The 16,149-nt window shown below is 39.0% G+C and overlaps 1 protein-coding gene across 1 annotated transcript; it reads right to left on the reverse strand.

Annotated features, from left to right (window-relative positions):
- Positions 1-11,058: 11,058 nt before the first annotated feature.
- LOC127364473 (E3 ubiquitin-protein ligase TRIM21-like) lies at positions 11,059-13,516 on the reverse strand. The gene is made up of 2 exons (XM_051402061.1): positions 13,357-13,516; positions 11,059-13,114 (listed from the first exon to the last, which is right to left on the reverse strand). The coding sequence occupies exon 2, from the start codon at positions 13,105-13,107 to the stop codon at positions 11,464-11,466; it is 1,644 nt and encodes a 547-aa protein (XP_051258021.1). The 5' UTR covers positions 13,108-13,114; positions 13,357-13,516; the 3' UTR covers positions 11,059-11,463.
- Between the last annotated feature and the right edge of the window lie 2,633 nt (positions 13,517-16,149).

Raw genomic sequence — 16,149 nt, forward strand, 5'->3', positions numbered from 1 at the left:
AAATGAAACTTTTTGGAGTTTGTTTAGTTTTATCACATTTGTGAATTTAAATCTTTACACTGTAAATCCAAACAACACATCAAAGTTAACAAAACTTAATCCTCCAAAACATTTGAGTCACTCGTTTCCATTAATTAAAACTCAAAACCAACTGCTGAAGTAATAATACTATTAATATTAATCAGTTGTTTTGAGTAAAACAGAATGTAGAATTCTAATTATTGATGATTATATATAATAAATAATAATTTGCTTTAGTGGAAGAAAATTCAGTGGTAACATTTATATAAAGAAAATGCATTAAAGTTACTTTAATCAGATAAATTCTGCACATTTTAAATAAGTTTAATGAGAATGAATCAGGTTTTACAGTGTAATTATATTTTGGACACATTCAGTGAATAAACGTCCATTATTTGACTGTAAATGGTTGATGAATGAATGTTTCTGCATCTGGTAAAATAAATCAATCACAGCTCGTCGGCGTTGATCATCGGACTCAAGTTAAAACGTTACCGGCCCTTTAAGAATCAGTCCCGAGACAGGAAACAGAAAACGGAAACATTCAGTTGATCCAGCTGTTTTGTCCCTTTCTCCCCTTCCTCCTCTATCTGTTTCTGTCTCACCTCCTCCTCCCCTCGCTCTCTCCCTCCCTCCCACATATCAAGTGTCCGGGGGAGAAGAGGAGGAAGAGGAGGAGGAGGAGGAGGAGGGCTCAAACAGGTGTCTGACTGTCCCAGCAGTCTGTTAGCTGGTCGGCTGCAGGTTTTACCTCGTGCACCCAGCTGCTCCGTCACACACACACACTAACACACACACAAACACACACAAACACACTAACACACACACTAACACACACACTAACACACAAACACCCACTAACACACAAACACACACACAAACACACAAACACACACACAAACACACACAACACACACACACCTCTCCTTCCATGACATCTGAAAATTCCTACGGATTACTTCTAATTCTTGTGACAGATGGACAAATGGCGGTATGTGTGTATTAGTGTGTGTGTGTGTGTGTGTGTGTGTGTGTGTGTGTGTGTGTGTGTATTAGTGTGTGTGTGCGTGCGTGTGTGTGCGTGTGTGTGTGTGTGTGTGTACTTTCACTGGGGTTGTAACCCGACTACCCGGCCACCTGCAGCAGACGGCTGAGAAACCCGGAGAGAAAGAGGACAAACTCTCTCTCTCTCTCTCGGGGTTCCCACTCTTTTTCCCAAACCATTTTTCAGGACCTTTCCAGGACTTTTCCAGGACTTCTCCAGGACTTTACTCGCTCACAAACGCTCATATAAGCTGCAGTTTCAGGCAGATTGACGACATTAATTTGGCCACAGCTGATAAATAAGGAAGCTGTTAGTAAACTAAGGGACATATTTTATGGAATAAAGGGAAGTTTGTGTAAAACGACTGATTTGGATGAATGATGATGATGATGATGATGATGATGATGATTTTTTATACATTATTTCCTGTGAATACTGAATTTCAGATGAGTTTTTGTGACATTTTTAGGATTTCTTTATACAATCTTCTGTCTGTATTATGTTTTGTATTTTATTTTTAACAATCATACATAATTAATGGACAAATTCAGTGTTTTCTTCTCCTGATACTTTTTCTTATGCAGGATGTTTAACAGTATAAACATATAGTTTGTCTTATTTAAGAACTTTTCTATCTTAAATTAACCAATTAAACTAAAAATAGTTAATTTGGTTTTCTGCACACAAATCAACACAACTCTGAGATATCAGCGTATTGTGTATATTTAAGTTTTCTTACACCCCTTAAAATCAAGAAGACCTTGCGACCTCCTGTGCAGCTTTGGCTACCCCTAGTGGGGGTCCCGACCCTCAGGTTGTGGATCCTTCTTCATTATAAAGGCTTTATATAAACACAGTATATCTCAGCATTATATTCTGTGGAGAAAAGTAAACAAAATTGTTATTTTTAAGGTTCAGATAATTATTTAAGATCTAAACTTTGAAAATCTGAACACAGAATAAACAACTTCGTTCTGGAAACACTGAATTTGTTAAAAAAAAAAAAAAAAAAGAAGCTTATTAAGAGAATATGAGTGTTAAATTTTTCCATAAACAGGAAATAATCTGCTCAGAATTCATCCCAATCTCTGGTTTTACACAAATCTCCTGCAGTTACTGAGTTCACTGTTTGGGTTCATTGTACAGTTTTTAATATAATATGAAATAAACATAAAATATGTCACTGAGTCAGTTTATTAATGATAGAAAAACCACTGATCCAACCCCTGAAATGTGTCTGAGAGCAGCGAGGAGCCACAGGTTGAAATCAGTGTATTGATCGGTCGTCTGACAGCCGCAGTGGCTCTAACATTATTAATTACAAAAGAATCATAAAAATACTTTTTCTTCTTCAGTTGCCAGAAACTCTTTCTGTGTTTCCTTCTTCTCTTGTTTTTCATCTCGACTCATTCGGGGAAAATGTGGCTCAAATATTCTACAGCTGCACCGACGTGGTTATTATTAGTCCTCTAATATCTGAAAACTGACAGACTCATTTCAATCACACAAAGACTGAGACGTCTCGTTCATTCGTTTCCTGCTGATACTCAGTGTGACGACGTCTTTGTAAACCCTGCTGTTGACATTCCTGAAAGTCCCAGATCACCCTCACACACACGGCCAGCTGTTATTGGTCGCTGGTATTTAACCCTTGTGGGTGATGAATGATTACAAACAGCTCTCACACACACACACACACACACACACACACACACACACAGCCATCAGGTAGCACAGGTGTTCCTACCTGCCCACCTGTCAGTGACCGAGTGGCTTGCTGACTGATGGCTGATGGGAAATGGGCCCTGCTGCATGCTGGGGAATGAGCTGATGACAGCCTGATCTGCCCACCTGCGTTGATTAGTCTGCAGTCTGCAGCAGAAAGAAACAGATTGTTTGTGTTCAGAGAGCTTGGAACAAACATCCTGATGCTAACGTGCTAAATACGAGACATCGAGAGGAAAGAGAACGTTATTTCAGTTCGTCAGTCGCAGAAAAACAAAAACTAACTTTCATTACTGAGACCAAAGTATCAGAGGATTGTTGTTTCTATTGTAACACAGGGAGTCTCTTACTAGTGTAGCAGCAGAGGGACCCAGTGGGGAATAATGCCGGGGAGCGGGGCCTGAATGAGCTACAGAACCGGAGCGAGGCGGACCGACGGAGGCCAGCTGATGTCTGGCGGCTCCGACCAGGACTCTGACTCTGACTCTGACTCTGGGGATGAAGACTCGGCGGGTTCAGGCTGCGACAGGAGAGGAATGAAACGGAGGAAGAGGAGCCAGTTTGTAGCCAGTTAATTAGTCAGTAACTGTTAATGTTATCCATCATCCATCGTATCGATCAACTCCACTTACTACAGGTAAATAATGCCAGTTGGTGGTCGGCTTCATATCGATCAATGTCAGCTTAATCAACTGGGTCACCTCGTTGGGTCTCGGCTCCACCGGTGGCAGATTATTGGTTCACAGTCTTTACACCTAAAGCTGCTGCAGAAACGTGGAGATGTTCCAATATTTCCTCTTTCTGTTTACAGTAAACTGGAAAATGAGATGCATGAGTTCAGCTTCCTGAACAAATCCAATAAAGTTTCATTAGTTTAAAGTGTCAAATCAAACTCACACTGCAGATTTGGTTATTTTAGACTCATTTGGAGGAGCTCAGCCACCTGTGCCTCCATGTGAGGAGGTCTGAACGGTGGGAGGAGGAGGAAGAGGAGGAAGAGGAGGCCTCCGGATGTCTCCATTTGTAGACAACGATTCCCCTGAAGCTGTCACTGACTGACGGCTCTCTGCGTTCTCTCTCTCTTCAGTTTCAGTGACACAATCATAACGCCGTCCTCGCCTCCCTCCTCCCTCCTCGCTCCTCACCTCGCTCTCTGCCTCCCCACATGCAAACAACACATGCAAAATGAGCAACGCGACACCTCCGACATCAGCTGACCCTTCAGTCACAAACACAATGCACAGAAAAATAAACACATCCAGCACGAGCACAACCAACGGAGTAACGTTCGGATGTAACAGGATACGCAAGAGACTGAAACCGGTTAATTAAATGAAAGTTTAATGATCTCTGGAGGGGAGGAATTACATAACGTACTGAAACTAAATGATCTCTGGTGTCTCACACGTTCATTTCCCAACAAAACGACCTGTTTCAGATCCGTTACATCAGACGGCTGAAGGTTTATAAGCGTCTCTCCTCAGTGAGACACTTTTACACTGTAAATCCTATAAAACCCAGTTGAAGTAATAATATTAATAATAATCAGTTGTTTTGAGTTAAATTGATGCAGTATTTTAATTATTGGTGATTTAATTCCAGTTTGTTCCACTGACTCATTTTCTTTAAGTTGACTTTATATTATTATAAAAATATAAGCCCCAAAATTAATTAGCCACTATTTTAGTAATCGATTAACTGCATTGTACAGCAGCTGTTTTGACTGTTTAAATTCAATTTAAGTGTTAACATTTGTAAATTCTGTTTGGAAAAATGCTGCATATGAGCGTAATATACTGACTAGTTTTAAGCACAATTAACTTTACTTAATTAGTTACTTCTTGTCAATTGAAATAGTTTAAATCTGTTGGAGTTAATCCATTTAAACTGTTTAAGGTTTCCTCAAACAGTGTGAGTTGAACTAACTCGTCAGGTTTTACAGTGTTTGAGAATCAGACGCCGTAAAACCTTCGGCGACTTCAGGAGACAGATTTTTCTTTTGATCCTTTGAACACAGACAGGAAATGGAACAGGACACCAGAGTAAAGCTTCGTACTGTACAGCTTCCTCCTGTGATACCACAGTGCTGTCTGTGGGTAAAGCTGCTGTACACACTGTACAGGCCTCTAGTCTTTATGCACATTCAAGAAGCCATTAACGAACAAATTTCCTCTTATTGTTGTTTCGATCACTAATTTGTTGTTATTTTGATTTGTTCCTATCCTGATATTCCTACTCAGATGGACGTCTCCTCTTCCTCCCACTGTGCACAAATAAAGCCAGAATATCCTGATACGACCGCCACCGTCTTTCTCCACTCAGCGCCAGAGTCTGTGGTGATCGGGGTTGATCATGACATGAAAAAACCCTTTTTTATATCGTAAATTAACAATTTAAAACCAAACTGATGATAAAAATAAACACTCAAACAAACATTAGTGTAATAAGAATGACTTTGGGATAAAATCTATTAAACTTTGATTTTTTAGTTTGTCCTCCTGCTGACATGGAGGCTTTATGAGCGACACTGCAGTCAGCCACCAGGGGGCGATAGAGAGGGTCTGGAATCACTCTTGGAGAGCTGTCCTGTCGTCTATCTTTATGTATGCCTGAAAACAAGACATTGACAGAGTTGAAAAAGTGAAAGTGTTTCCTGCTCATATGGTTCACTCTTTATGTCTGTCTGTGTGTGTGTGTGTGTGTGTGTGTGTGTGTGTGTGTCTGTGTGTGTGCTGCTGAACTCAAATTTAAGTCTAATCTTTGCACTGAAGAGTCAAAGGGACAGTAGAAATTGACCCCTGACTGATAAAATGAGGCAGATTATGGTGGTTAATCATTTGTCTCACAGCAGACGATCAGCAGACCTCCTGTTTTTACATTATTATTGTTTAAATCAACGTAAAATCAAATCTATAATAGCTTTTATAAAGTGAGTGACTACTTTACGTTACAGTATGTGACGGTTTGTTAACAGCGGAGGACAAAAATGTCTTCTGGATTGTTTCTACATGTAGAAATCTTTGGAATCGCTACGTTTCGTTTTTTCAATAAAATTAGATGAAAAAACGGGTTACATTTTTGTATTTCTTTAATTTATGACTCATTTCAAGCATTGTTATTGACATTTCAGCTTTGGGTGAACAGATTTTAGGAATAAAGATACATAAAGAAACACAGATGTAAACCTGTGTGTGTGTGTGTGTGTGTGTGTGTGTAAATGTGCCTCTGAAAGCTGATCTATCAACCAGGTGACGCTGCGAGTCGCTGACGGTTCAACAATCTGACGCCGCGCCGAGGCCTCCGGCAGCTGAACCACCAATCCCACGCCTCCTTCTTCCTCTACGCACATTTACAACCTCGCTGCATTTACAACAACAACACCAGCGTCAGGTTTCACACACACAATGAGAAATAAAGAGATCCATGACAGTCGGAGAGTCTCACAAACACAAACTGGCAACCAGACTGGCCAGGAGGGAAATTTAACTGACAATGAGAGACAGTTTATTCAATGAAAGACAGTAAACTGATACAGTTTGTGCAGGAAAAGCAGCCTGGGTGCATTTTAATACTGACATGCTTCTTTTAATTGAATTAGAATAACGGTGGAGCCCATTCAGCCTGCAGGGGACCGAGACTAATTGTGCTGTCTGGTCTCTGTAAAGTGCAAACACTCACAGATAAACTGCATTAACAGGTTTTAATCAAATAAAATACAGCTGCAATACGACTGCAGGAGGGTTTCAGTGAGAAACATCCAACCAAAGAGCTCAAAATGATCATTTACGGTGTATTACGGTTTGTTCAAACGTTGCAGCAGGTGAACTAGTACACTGTAAAAGATTATCAAGAAAGTAAAAAAAAACTTGTTTAATGTCTAAAAAGAAAGAATTATATAGTCGAGCATTTTTTACATTAGTAATCTGGTTTTAAGAAGATATATCAAACTTCTATATCAAGCTAATATTGAGCTCTATTTAACCAGTAACAACAACGGTTGCATAATATTTCAGCAGAGGAACCAGATTATTGTATTTATTGTATTATTATTGTATTATTTTAGGAGTAAAACCACTCAAACAACTTCTCAGTTTAAGAGAAAGTCGTCTCGTCCCAGTGTTGGAAATAAAGCAGCTGTTGTTCATTGTTTTAATATAAAAATGATAAAAATACGTATTTTGGTGCCTTAATTTAACACAATATCAATTATTGTTATTGTGCTGTTTATTGTATTGTATTATGTTTGCTAAAATTAGTAAGCTAAATTTGGTTGTTTATTCATCTTAGATTAATTATTAAGTTCAGCTCATTAAATCTTTAATAACAGAGGTTTCATTGCTTGTAGCACAACTTGCTTACATTTCTTTCTAGTTTTAAGGTCCATTACGATCACAGTGGTTAGATTTTTATCCTGAGTTCATCCTTTTCCTCATTTCACCTCCAGCCAACACAATCCATCTCCTCCTCCTCCCTCCTCCCTCCTCCATTATATATATATATATATATATATATATATATTACATGCAATAAACTAATTCCACATCCTCAGTGTCTGTAGGTGAATCTAAATGTAGAAACAGTAAATCAGAGGAAGAAGAGTCACATTGACCGCAGTGTAAAAACACCCAGAAACTATCAGACAAAGATTGAATAATAATAGAAAGACTGTGAGTTTATAGCTGACGGGTCATATGAGGCCCTGAACAGTGGGGTATTGCACAAAAGTAGGATAAAGAAATCCAGGATAACTGAGCAAGCGCGGCTTGACTTAGCCTGCTCGGCGCATCCTGGCTTAATCGGTTGCACGTTTGCCGAGCCAGGATTAAAAGGTGCGGCTATGTTAAGCCAGGTGTAGATAGTCGGGATAAGTGCGGGTTCACGGCATACTGAAATAGACCTCGCGATCGCTCACAGAATCACCGATGGGAACATGGATAAGAGTCACGCTTCGTATTTCACGGCCGCTGAAAAACAGCTGCTGATGGAGTTCTATGAAGAGGTGGAAGATAGAAGAAAAAAGGCAATACCAATGCCATAATTAAAGAAAGAGAGAAAGCCTGGCAGACAATAGCGGACCGGCTTAATGCTTAAGTAGTCCAAAACTGTACAATGAATAAACAGTGCTCCACTGGAACTGTCATCATTAGGCTACAATTAAAGGACTAAAGGAGTTACTTTAAGTCCACTAATCAACTGTTGTACACTTTGCTTTAAATGTGGCAAGTAGAGGTTCATGTTACTCAGAAAATGTAAAATATGATTAAGTGCAAACAATTATCCACAATGTGTGTCATTTAATCTATTTTTATCTATTTTATCTTTCTATCCTTCATAAAGAACCAACTTGTCTGGCCATAAAAGGACCTGGCAGCAAGTTAAAGTTAAATACAAGAACATTTTGCAGGCTGGAAAGTGACTTTAAAGTAGATAACAGTGAACAAATGAGGTGAATAGATTAGGTATCTGCTGACTTGTTGAATGTCTATATGATTGTAGCAGTTAAAAAAAGCCCATAGAACTGGCACAGGGGGCCCACCAAGCCAGGATATGTGCTGCAAATGGTCCCTTTATTGAGGTTCTCTGCATCCCCAACAGAATAAAGGAAGCTCCCACTTGCAAAACATCTCAATGTAACACAGACCATCTGTGATACAGTGAGAGCATGGCTTCCTGCCGTCTGGTGCTGTATTTTTGGACCCAGCAGCCTACATAAATATCTTAGTCCATCACCTGAGAATCTGTATCTCTCAATGAGATAGTCATCTCCAACAGCCAATGGGTCTGACCTGTCCCAGAAGACTCTTTCATGACTAAATGCTCGTCTGAGGATTAGGGCTTCCTCATCCAGTACATCCTCCAAGAAAGGGCAAGCCATTATGAAGAGGGAACAGGTGTGAATAATATATATATATTATGGCATGCCGTTTAGGAAATGAAGCTTTGAATATATGAAATGAATCTTGGATATACTGATAAAAATGTGAGAATACTGAATGAAATTGAAAACCTAGTTGTATCCTTTTCATCAAAGTGATAGCCTTCTGAATTAGCTGGTTTTACAAAATGGCATCAGTTGAAATATTACAATACTTTCTTAAACTGGAAAACTTTTTTGCTTTTTCTGTCAGGATTTAGCCTGAGGCCTGTTGTAGTCGGCCTGCCACCATTAAAAAGGGAGGGAACTTCTTCGTCAGGAGAACGGTATTGGGCACGGGTACTATGGGAAGGATTTTGGCCCGTACAAGCACTTGCCAATGAGTTAATAATGTCCTCATTGCTCAGTATTGCTGCCACAAGGTTCCTGACTGACTCATTCTCACTTCTACAAGATGACAGCAGTGCCTTGATTGACCAGTCAAGTTTCATTGAATATATTAAAAGATTCATTCAATATATTAAAAGTTTCATTCCATATATTCAAAGATTCATTTTATATATTCAAAGATTAATCTCTTAAACGGTATGCCATAATATATATACTATATTGCCCTTGTCACAGATTTCATTGAAAACACCTTTGCAACTTCATCAGCTGTGTTTTGTAATCTCAATTACTGCAATAAACACATATTTATGCAATTTGGCAAGCAGTCTTCATTAGCATAGCAATATAACACTTGTCCTGAGTAATAATACTACCACTTGAATCAATATAAAAAGACTGTTGCAATTACAAACAGCCAACAGATTTAAATGAAATGAGAAATGACAATATATATGTAATATTTTAATGCAGAATAATTAAAATGATGCAACATACTTAGAAAGACCATGGACATGCTGTAAAACACATTAATTCCTCACAGGATTGACGGTGGAAGTACAGGTGAATCACTAGGATTAATCTTAGCCTGGCTGTTAGCCTGGTCTGGAGCAGGCTAACTGCAGAGAATAAATCACCATAGTAACTTGGCCGGGATAAGTTTAACCTGCTTTCATGCAACCGACTTGAGGCTAAATTAAGCCAGGATAACCAACATATCCCGGCTTAATCCCTTATCCTGGTTTTGTGCAATACCCCTCAGGTCTTGATCCTGAACTGGAACCAGAGCACCCAGTCCTGATCCAGCACTGAAGAGTAAGAGCACCACCATGTGGACTGCATGAAGCTCACAGAGCGTCTCAGTTTTCTCTCAACCTTTGTTTGGTTTTTACTAAAATACACCTGTATTAAAATATATCATGTATTATGTATATATATATAACCAGTGACGTCTGGTGGTGATTTTGGGTGGGGGGGCTAACAAATGCATTACGCTCATCAATATGTCACACAGCAGCAACAGTAGCATCACATCAAGTTACAGCAACAACACTGTATACTTTGTTATAGCAAAGGGCTCTACGGCAACACTGGAGAGACAAACCCAAAAAAATGACCTGATGCCAAAAAAATCTCTCTCTCACACTTTGCATCATGTACCAAAAATAAATCTATAAAACCAAAATAAGAGTATTTGTAGAAGAGAGAGGGAGAACCCCTTCAGGAGGAGGACTTTGTCTCAGCTGTTGGACCCGCTGATCCTGGCTCTGGTCCAGTGGGTCCCCAGGTCGGCATGGTCAAAGCTCTGGCCCTGCTGCAGCACTTCTCCAGCATCCAGAAGCTCTGCAGCTAAATATTGTAGTATCAGTTGTCTCTTTTTAATCAGTGTTGATGTTCTTGTTTTTGTTTATGACTTTAGATCATCATTTTGTGGTCGATTGGAAAACTTGGATCTTCAGTTTTTTGGTGGAAAGTTCATTAGATGAGATGATTACATAAAGTTCTTCTGCTGGTTTAAAATATTTGTGGGATTATCTAAAATAATCCTCCTGATTGGACCACAGCAGTAGATTAATGAGCTTCTCTGTGATTCTCCCTTTTTAGAAGTAGTTGAAGTACAATATTTTTTACTTTGTACCAATCAGATGTAGATCTCATTATTCTGCATTGATGTAATGTGCTTCAGCATCAGACTGTAGTTATTTATTAAGAGCATGTCCTCATGAGGCCACAGGCTGCAGTTTGTTATGAACTCCACTAGAGGGCGTCCTCAGATGTCACTTATTCTCTACAAACTAGTAGCACTGGTTTAGTGTTCATATCAGCTGCTTCAACACAAACCTTCAATAACACTACATTATCTTACACTACCAACTATCTCAGAGGTGATGGGCTATTGGAGCTCATCAGCTGATGCTGTTTTTAATCACATGATTTGGTGCTCATTAGAAACACCATCAGCTGTTTTTCAGCTTTGATATCAATCAAAAACAAAATAAATGAATCAAATACAATCAAAACTTTATTTAGCTTTTGTTCAGTAATTTGTGCCAGTATGCAACAGTTCTTATATATACAAAGATCAGACAATAAAAAGGTTTGAATTTGGCAGCCAGACATTTAAAGAACATGAAAATGTTAATTTATAAACACAATGTTTTTCTAATGATTTAACAGTCTTAAAGGCAGGTAATGCAGTTATTAGAATGAATTAGACTGCATTAGATAATATCAATCAGTGTGGTCAAACTGGTGTGTTGTAGTAATAAGTAGTAATGTGACACATCAAAGAAAAAAACTAAAAATAACCCATATTGATCAGAATCTGGAAAAAGTCAATCTAAACAATGAATATACATTTATTACATTAAATGATGTGAATCTTTCTGTAGAGAATCAAATGGTTGTTCTACTCAGTGTGATTGACAGGAGAGATGATCAGAGGGGCAGAGTTTTTACCTTTATTATTAGTACAGGGACAAAAGTATGGGTAGAGTTTCTCAGTGAAGGAGCAGCCAGTAAAGGAGTAGATAAGAGCTGCAGCATCGACATCATAAAAGGAGACCAGACCCTCCTCATAATCCACAAACACCCCCACCTTCTCAGGCTGAGACTGCAGAGAGAGACAGACTGGAGAGTCAGCATTAGCTTTGTACTCATTTTCATTCCTCAAACATATCGTCCAGTAACCATCCTGAGGGCTCAGTGTGATCATTCCCTTCCTGTTGATCGACTCTCTGACCACTCCTAAATCCCACTTAGTCTTCCCTTTAACCTGAACCCCGTAATAAAATCTTCTTGAAGAGAAACTCTGCTTTGCTAAGACACAGGAACAATAATCAAATCTCTGTGGATTGTCTGGGAGATTCTTCTTTACATCACCATGTTTAACTTGTTTCCCATCATCAGACAGGATGAGCCAGGGCTGTGCTGTATCAGGATCCAGTGTCACATCCACTGCATACTGCTGGACCCTCTTCAGCTCGACCTCAAACAGCTTCTTCATCTGTTTACTGAGCGTCTCCTCCAGCTGATTCACAGCTCTCCTCACAGTCCCCTCATATGAAGGTGGATGGACGCTGACCTCTGTCCAGTCCTTGGTGGGTGGAGCAGCGTTCAGGGACAAGACGCTTTGGAGGAGGTGGAGGTGGTCTTCAGACTGTGAGAGCTGGTCCACCTCAGAGCTTCTCTTCTTCAGCTCAGAGATTTCCTGTTCCAGCTCTTTGATGAAGTCTTCAGCCTGTTTCTCTGTCTTTCTCTGCTTCTCTTTGATCGTGTCGATGAGCTCGGCCTGGCTTCTCTCAACAGACTCCTTCAGAGCGGTGAAGACCTGAACACCATCTGCTATCTCTCTGTCTGCACCTTCCTTACTGAGCTCCACTGAGTGTTTGATCTCCTGAATCTTCAGTCGTCTCTTCTGGATCATCTGCTGAATTTCAGCCTCTGTCTTCCCCAGCTCGGCCTTCTTTCCTTCATATTCTTCTTTCAGAGGAACAACATCATGTGTCTTGTGGTCTGAATAGGTGCAGAGCACGCAGACACACATCTGGTCGGTCTTACAGAACAGCTCCAGCAGTTTATCGTGCTTCGTACACATCCTGCCTTCCAGGTTCTCCACAGGGTCGATCAGCTGATGTCTTTTTAGACCTGCCATATTCAGATGAGGCTCCAGGTGAGTCTCACAGTAGGAGACCAGACACACCAGGCAGGACTTCAGGGCCTTCAGTTTGGTTCCAGTGCAGACGTCACAGGGAACTTCTCCTGGTTTGGAAACTTGTTGCTCTGAGCTGCTGCTGCTGGCTTTCTGTTGAGCTGACTGTCTGAACTGAGCAGCCATCTCAGAGAACAAAGTGTTGATCTGCAGCTCAGGTCTTGTGTTGAAAACCTCTTTACAGTTGGGACACTGACACTGGACATTAATATTCCAGTGTTCAGTGATGCAGGTTTTACAGAAGTTGTGTCCACATGGTATGGTGACTGGATCAGTGAACACATCCAGACAGATGGAGCACAGAAACTGATCTTCAGTCAGCAGACAGCTGGCAGCAGACATATCTACACTGTGAGGATGAAAGTAAAACTGTTACCATCTAAAAGGATAATTGCAAAATTCTCGGTTTGTCATAAAAATATCAAGCTAGGTTAACTGCGATATCAGAAAGTAAAGTATTTCCTTTGTTCGCACTTTTCAATGTCCATTTGAAAACACCAAATGAAAACAATGGAAAATCCTCTCTGAGTAAAGCTTAAGTTTTATATTAATGTTGTTTCTGAAACAGTAAATATGATCAGCTGTACTCACCAGTGTTTGACAGAGACTGTGCTGTGTTGTTGAGAAAGGCCTGATCAAGTCAACTTGTTCTTTGGAGAGAAACTGTGAGATTTGTCTCGACTGCAGCTTTGCCTTCACTCAGGTTATTGTTTCGTTTCATTTGAAGAAAGTGGAATTAAAACTGTTGTGATTTTCCAGTGTTGCTCCGCCTCTTTCTGCTCTACAGGTGAGGCTTTGTTGCCTTTCAGGTCTGACCGGATCAGTGACGTACGTTTGGTGTGATGGGAGAAATCAAACGTGAATTTAGTCTGGAGTAAAGCACCAAAGACTTGTCAGGGAACCTTGTGGTTACTGGAGACTTTGACTTAGTTTAATTTTTGTTTTTCTCAGATTAACGTCTATAACGTGCTCCAACAGTGAGGAACCCTCTGGTTCTTGTTAACATCATCATTTAAATCTGTACAATCACAGTACAATTACATTTTAAACCCTAAAAACACAATCTGATCCCTCCATTACACAGCACACATTAAATACTATCACAATATAATAATATAATAATATAATACTATAGGGCCCTGAGGGGAACTTCCTGTCTGAGTAGAGCTCAGGTTCTGTGTTAATGCTGGTTGTTGAAACACAGTAAATATTATCAGCTGTACTGCCTCCCAGAGACAGACAGCAGGAAGCTAGAAGCTGTATATGGGATCAAACTAGGGCCATAAAGAATTTGTACCTGTAGAAATAATTTGTGCCTGTGAAGCATTTCTTCAACAGACACTCAAATTTCCTACCTTCCATGTGCGACATTGAAGTTACAAGACACAAAATCTTTTTGGCCCTGAGTGAACAACCAATCAGCACGTAGCTTATTGACCTGTTGATATGATAACTGAGGTCAGAGGTTACTCCGATCTGCGTGGTCCAATCAGCCGCACTTCAATTTACAGCGTATTCACTTCCGGTTTTCAAAATAAAGGTAATAAGAACAGTAAGCTATAATTCGAAGTGTTTCATGCGCCCATGATGAATAAAAAACATACATACAACATACTCAGTCAGTCACTGCAGCAACAGGAGAGCAGTGGATGGGTAATGGACAGTTTATTGTGTGTGTTCATGAAAACAGTGGAAAGGTTTTACTGGTGAAAAATATCTCCTGTTTGTATTATAGCCAGTTTGTATCACTCATTAGCTTCATCACTGACAGTTTCCTGCCATTATTTAGTCCCAGTGTAGTTTAAATGGACAGATTCTGAACTTTGTGATCATTAGTCAACATTATACTGTGTGTTTATTGCTGTGTTTAGTTGATGGTTTAATGTCGGCCCCAGTTTGTGCCTCTCATGTATTACCATTACTAATGTATTACCATTACTAATGTATTACCATTACTAATGTATTACCATTACTAATGTATTACCATTACATTCAAGGCACAGAGCTAAATATCTGATTTTCCAACAAATGTGATTTTAAAACCCCCTAAAGGTCCTTTAACAACACTCACCACTGTTCTGAATGTACACAATCCTCAAAGACTCTTCTAACCATCTGGATGAACAAATATTCTGTCTGCTGCACTGAAATAAAATAGTTATAGTGATTTATATTGGGAATATTATTTTATTTGTAGACAAAATAACATGTAAATATTTTTAGTTTTATTTTACAAAAATAGCCAGGACATATGTAATTTCTGTTTATCTGGACAGGAAACAGAGTCACAACTTGGGTTTATTGATTAATAATTAATTATAAAATACTTCATTAATACTAGAATATTTACTATCAAAGTATTATCAGTACCACTGAGAGACATTTTCTCCTGTTTGCTCTATAATGTTCATGATTGTTTAATTCTTTACTTTCACTACATGTACATTGAAATGTCCATTAAAAAGCAACTTTTAATGTGATGAAGGCAGAGTCTGTAACAGGTTGGATTAATGTCTCACCACTAATTTAAACAAAATAAATTAATCAGAAAAAGTTCAAACTTTATTTTGCTTTTTACTATTATTTCAAAATGAAAACAGAGAAAAACAACTTTTATCTAATTTATGAAAAGGCTCTACAGTAATCTGTGCCAGTATGCAACACTTCTTATATATACAATGATCAGAAAATAAAAAGGTTTGAATTTGAAACCCAGACAATTAAAAATCATGAAAATAAAAATATAAAAAAACTTATTTCTGAGCACATTGTTTTTGATGATTTAACAGTGTTGAAGGCAGGTGATGCAGTTATTAGAATGAATTACACAAGATTAAATAATATCAATCAGTTTGGTAATATTAGTGTGTTGTAGTAATAAGTAGAAATGTGACACAGTAAAGAAAAGCATGGACAGAAATACGTAAAGAAAACACATTGATCAGAATCTGAAGAACGACGTATACGACGTCCATCAGCAATAATTCATTCCATTAAATCCACAGCTTCATGCATGTACCTCCCCTCACTCAGTATTTGTACGTCAGTAAAACAAGTGTTGAGAACCTTTTCTCTATCTGAAACATTTCTCACAGATTACATCAGAAGAAGGAAAATAAGAGTTTTAAACTGAGATGAAGAATCCTTTTGATTGGACCACAGCAGTAGATTAATGAGCTTCTCTGTGAGTCTCCCTTTTTAGAAGTAGCTGAAGTAGATTTCACAGATAAATATACATTTATTACATTAAATGATGTGAATCTTTCTGTAGAGAATCAAATGGTTGTTCTACTCAGTGTGATTGACAGGAGAGATGATCAGAGGGGCAGAGTTTGTACCTTTATTATTAGTACAGGGACTAAAGTATGGGTAGAGCTTTGAATA

Source organism: Dicentrarchus labrax, unplaced genomic scaffold (assembly GCF_905237075.1).
Source record: "Dicentrarchus labrax unplaced genomic scaffold, dlabrax2021, whole genome shotgun sequence".
In the NCBI taxonomy this organism is placed as follows: domain Eukaryota; kingdom Metazoa; phylum Chordata; class Actinopteri; family Moronidae; genus Dicentrarchus; species Dicentrarchus labrax.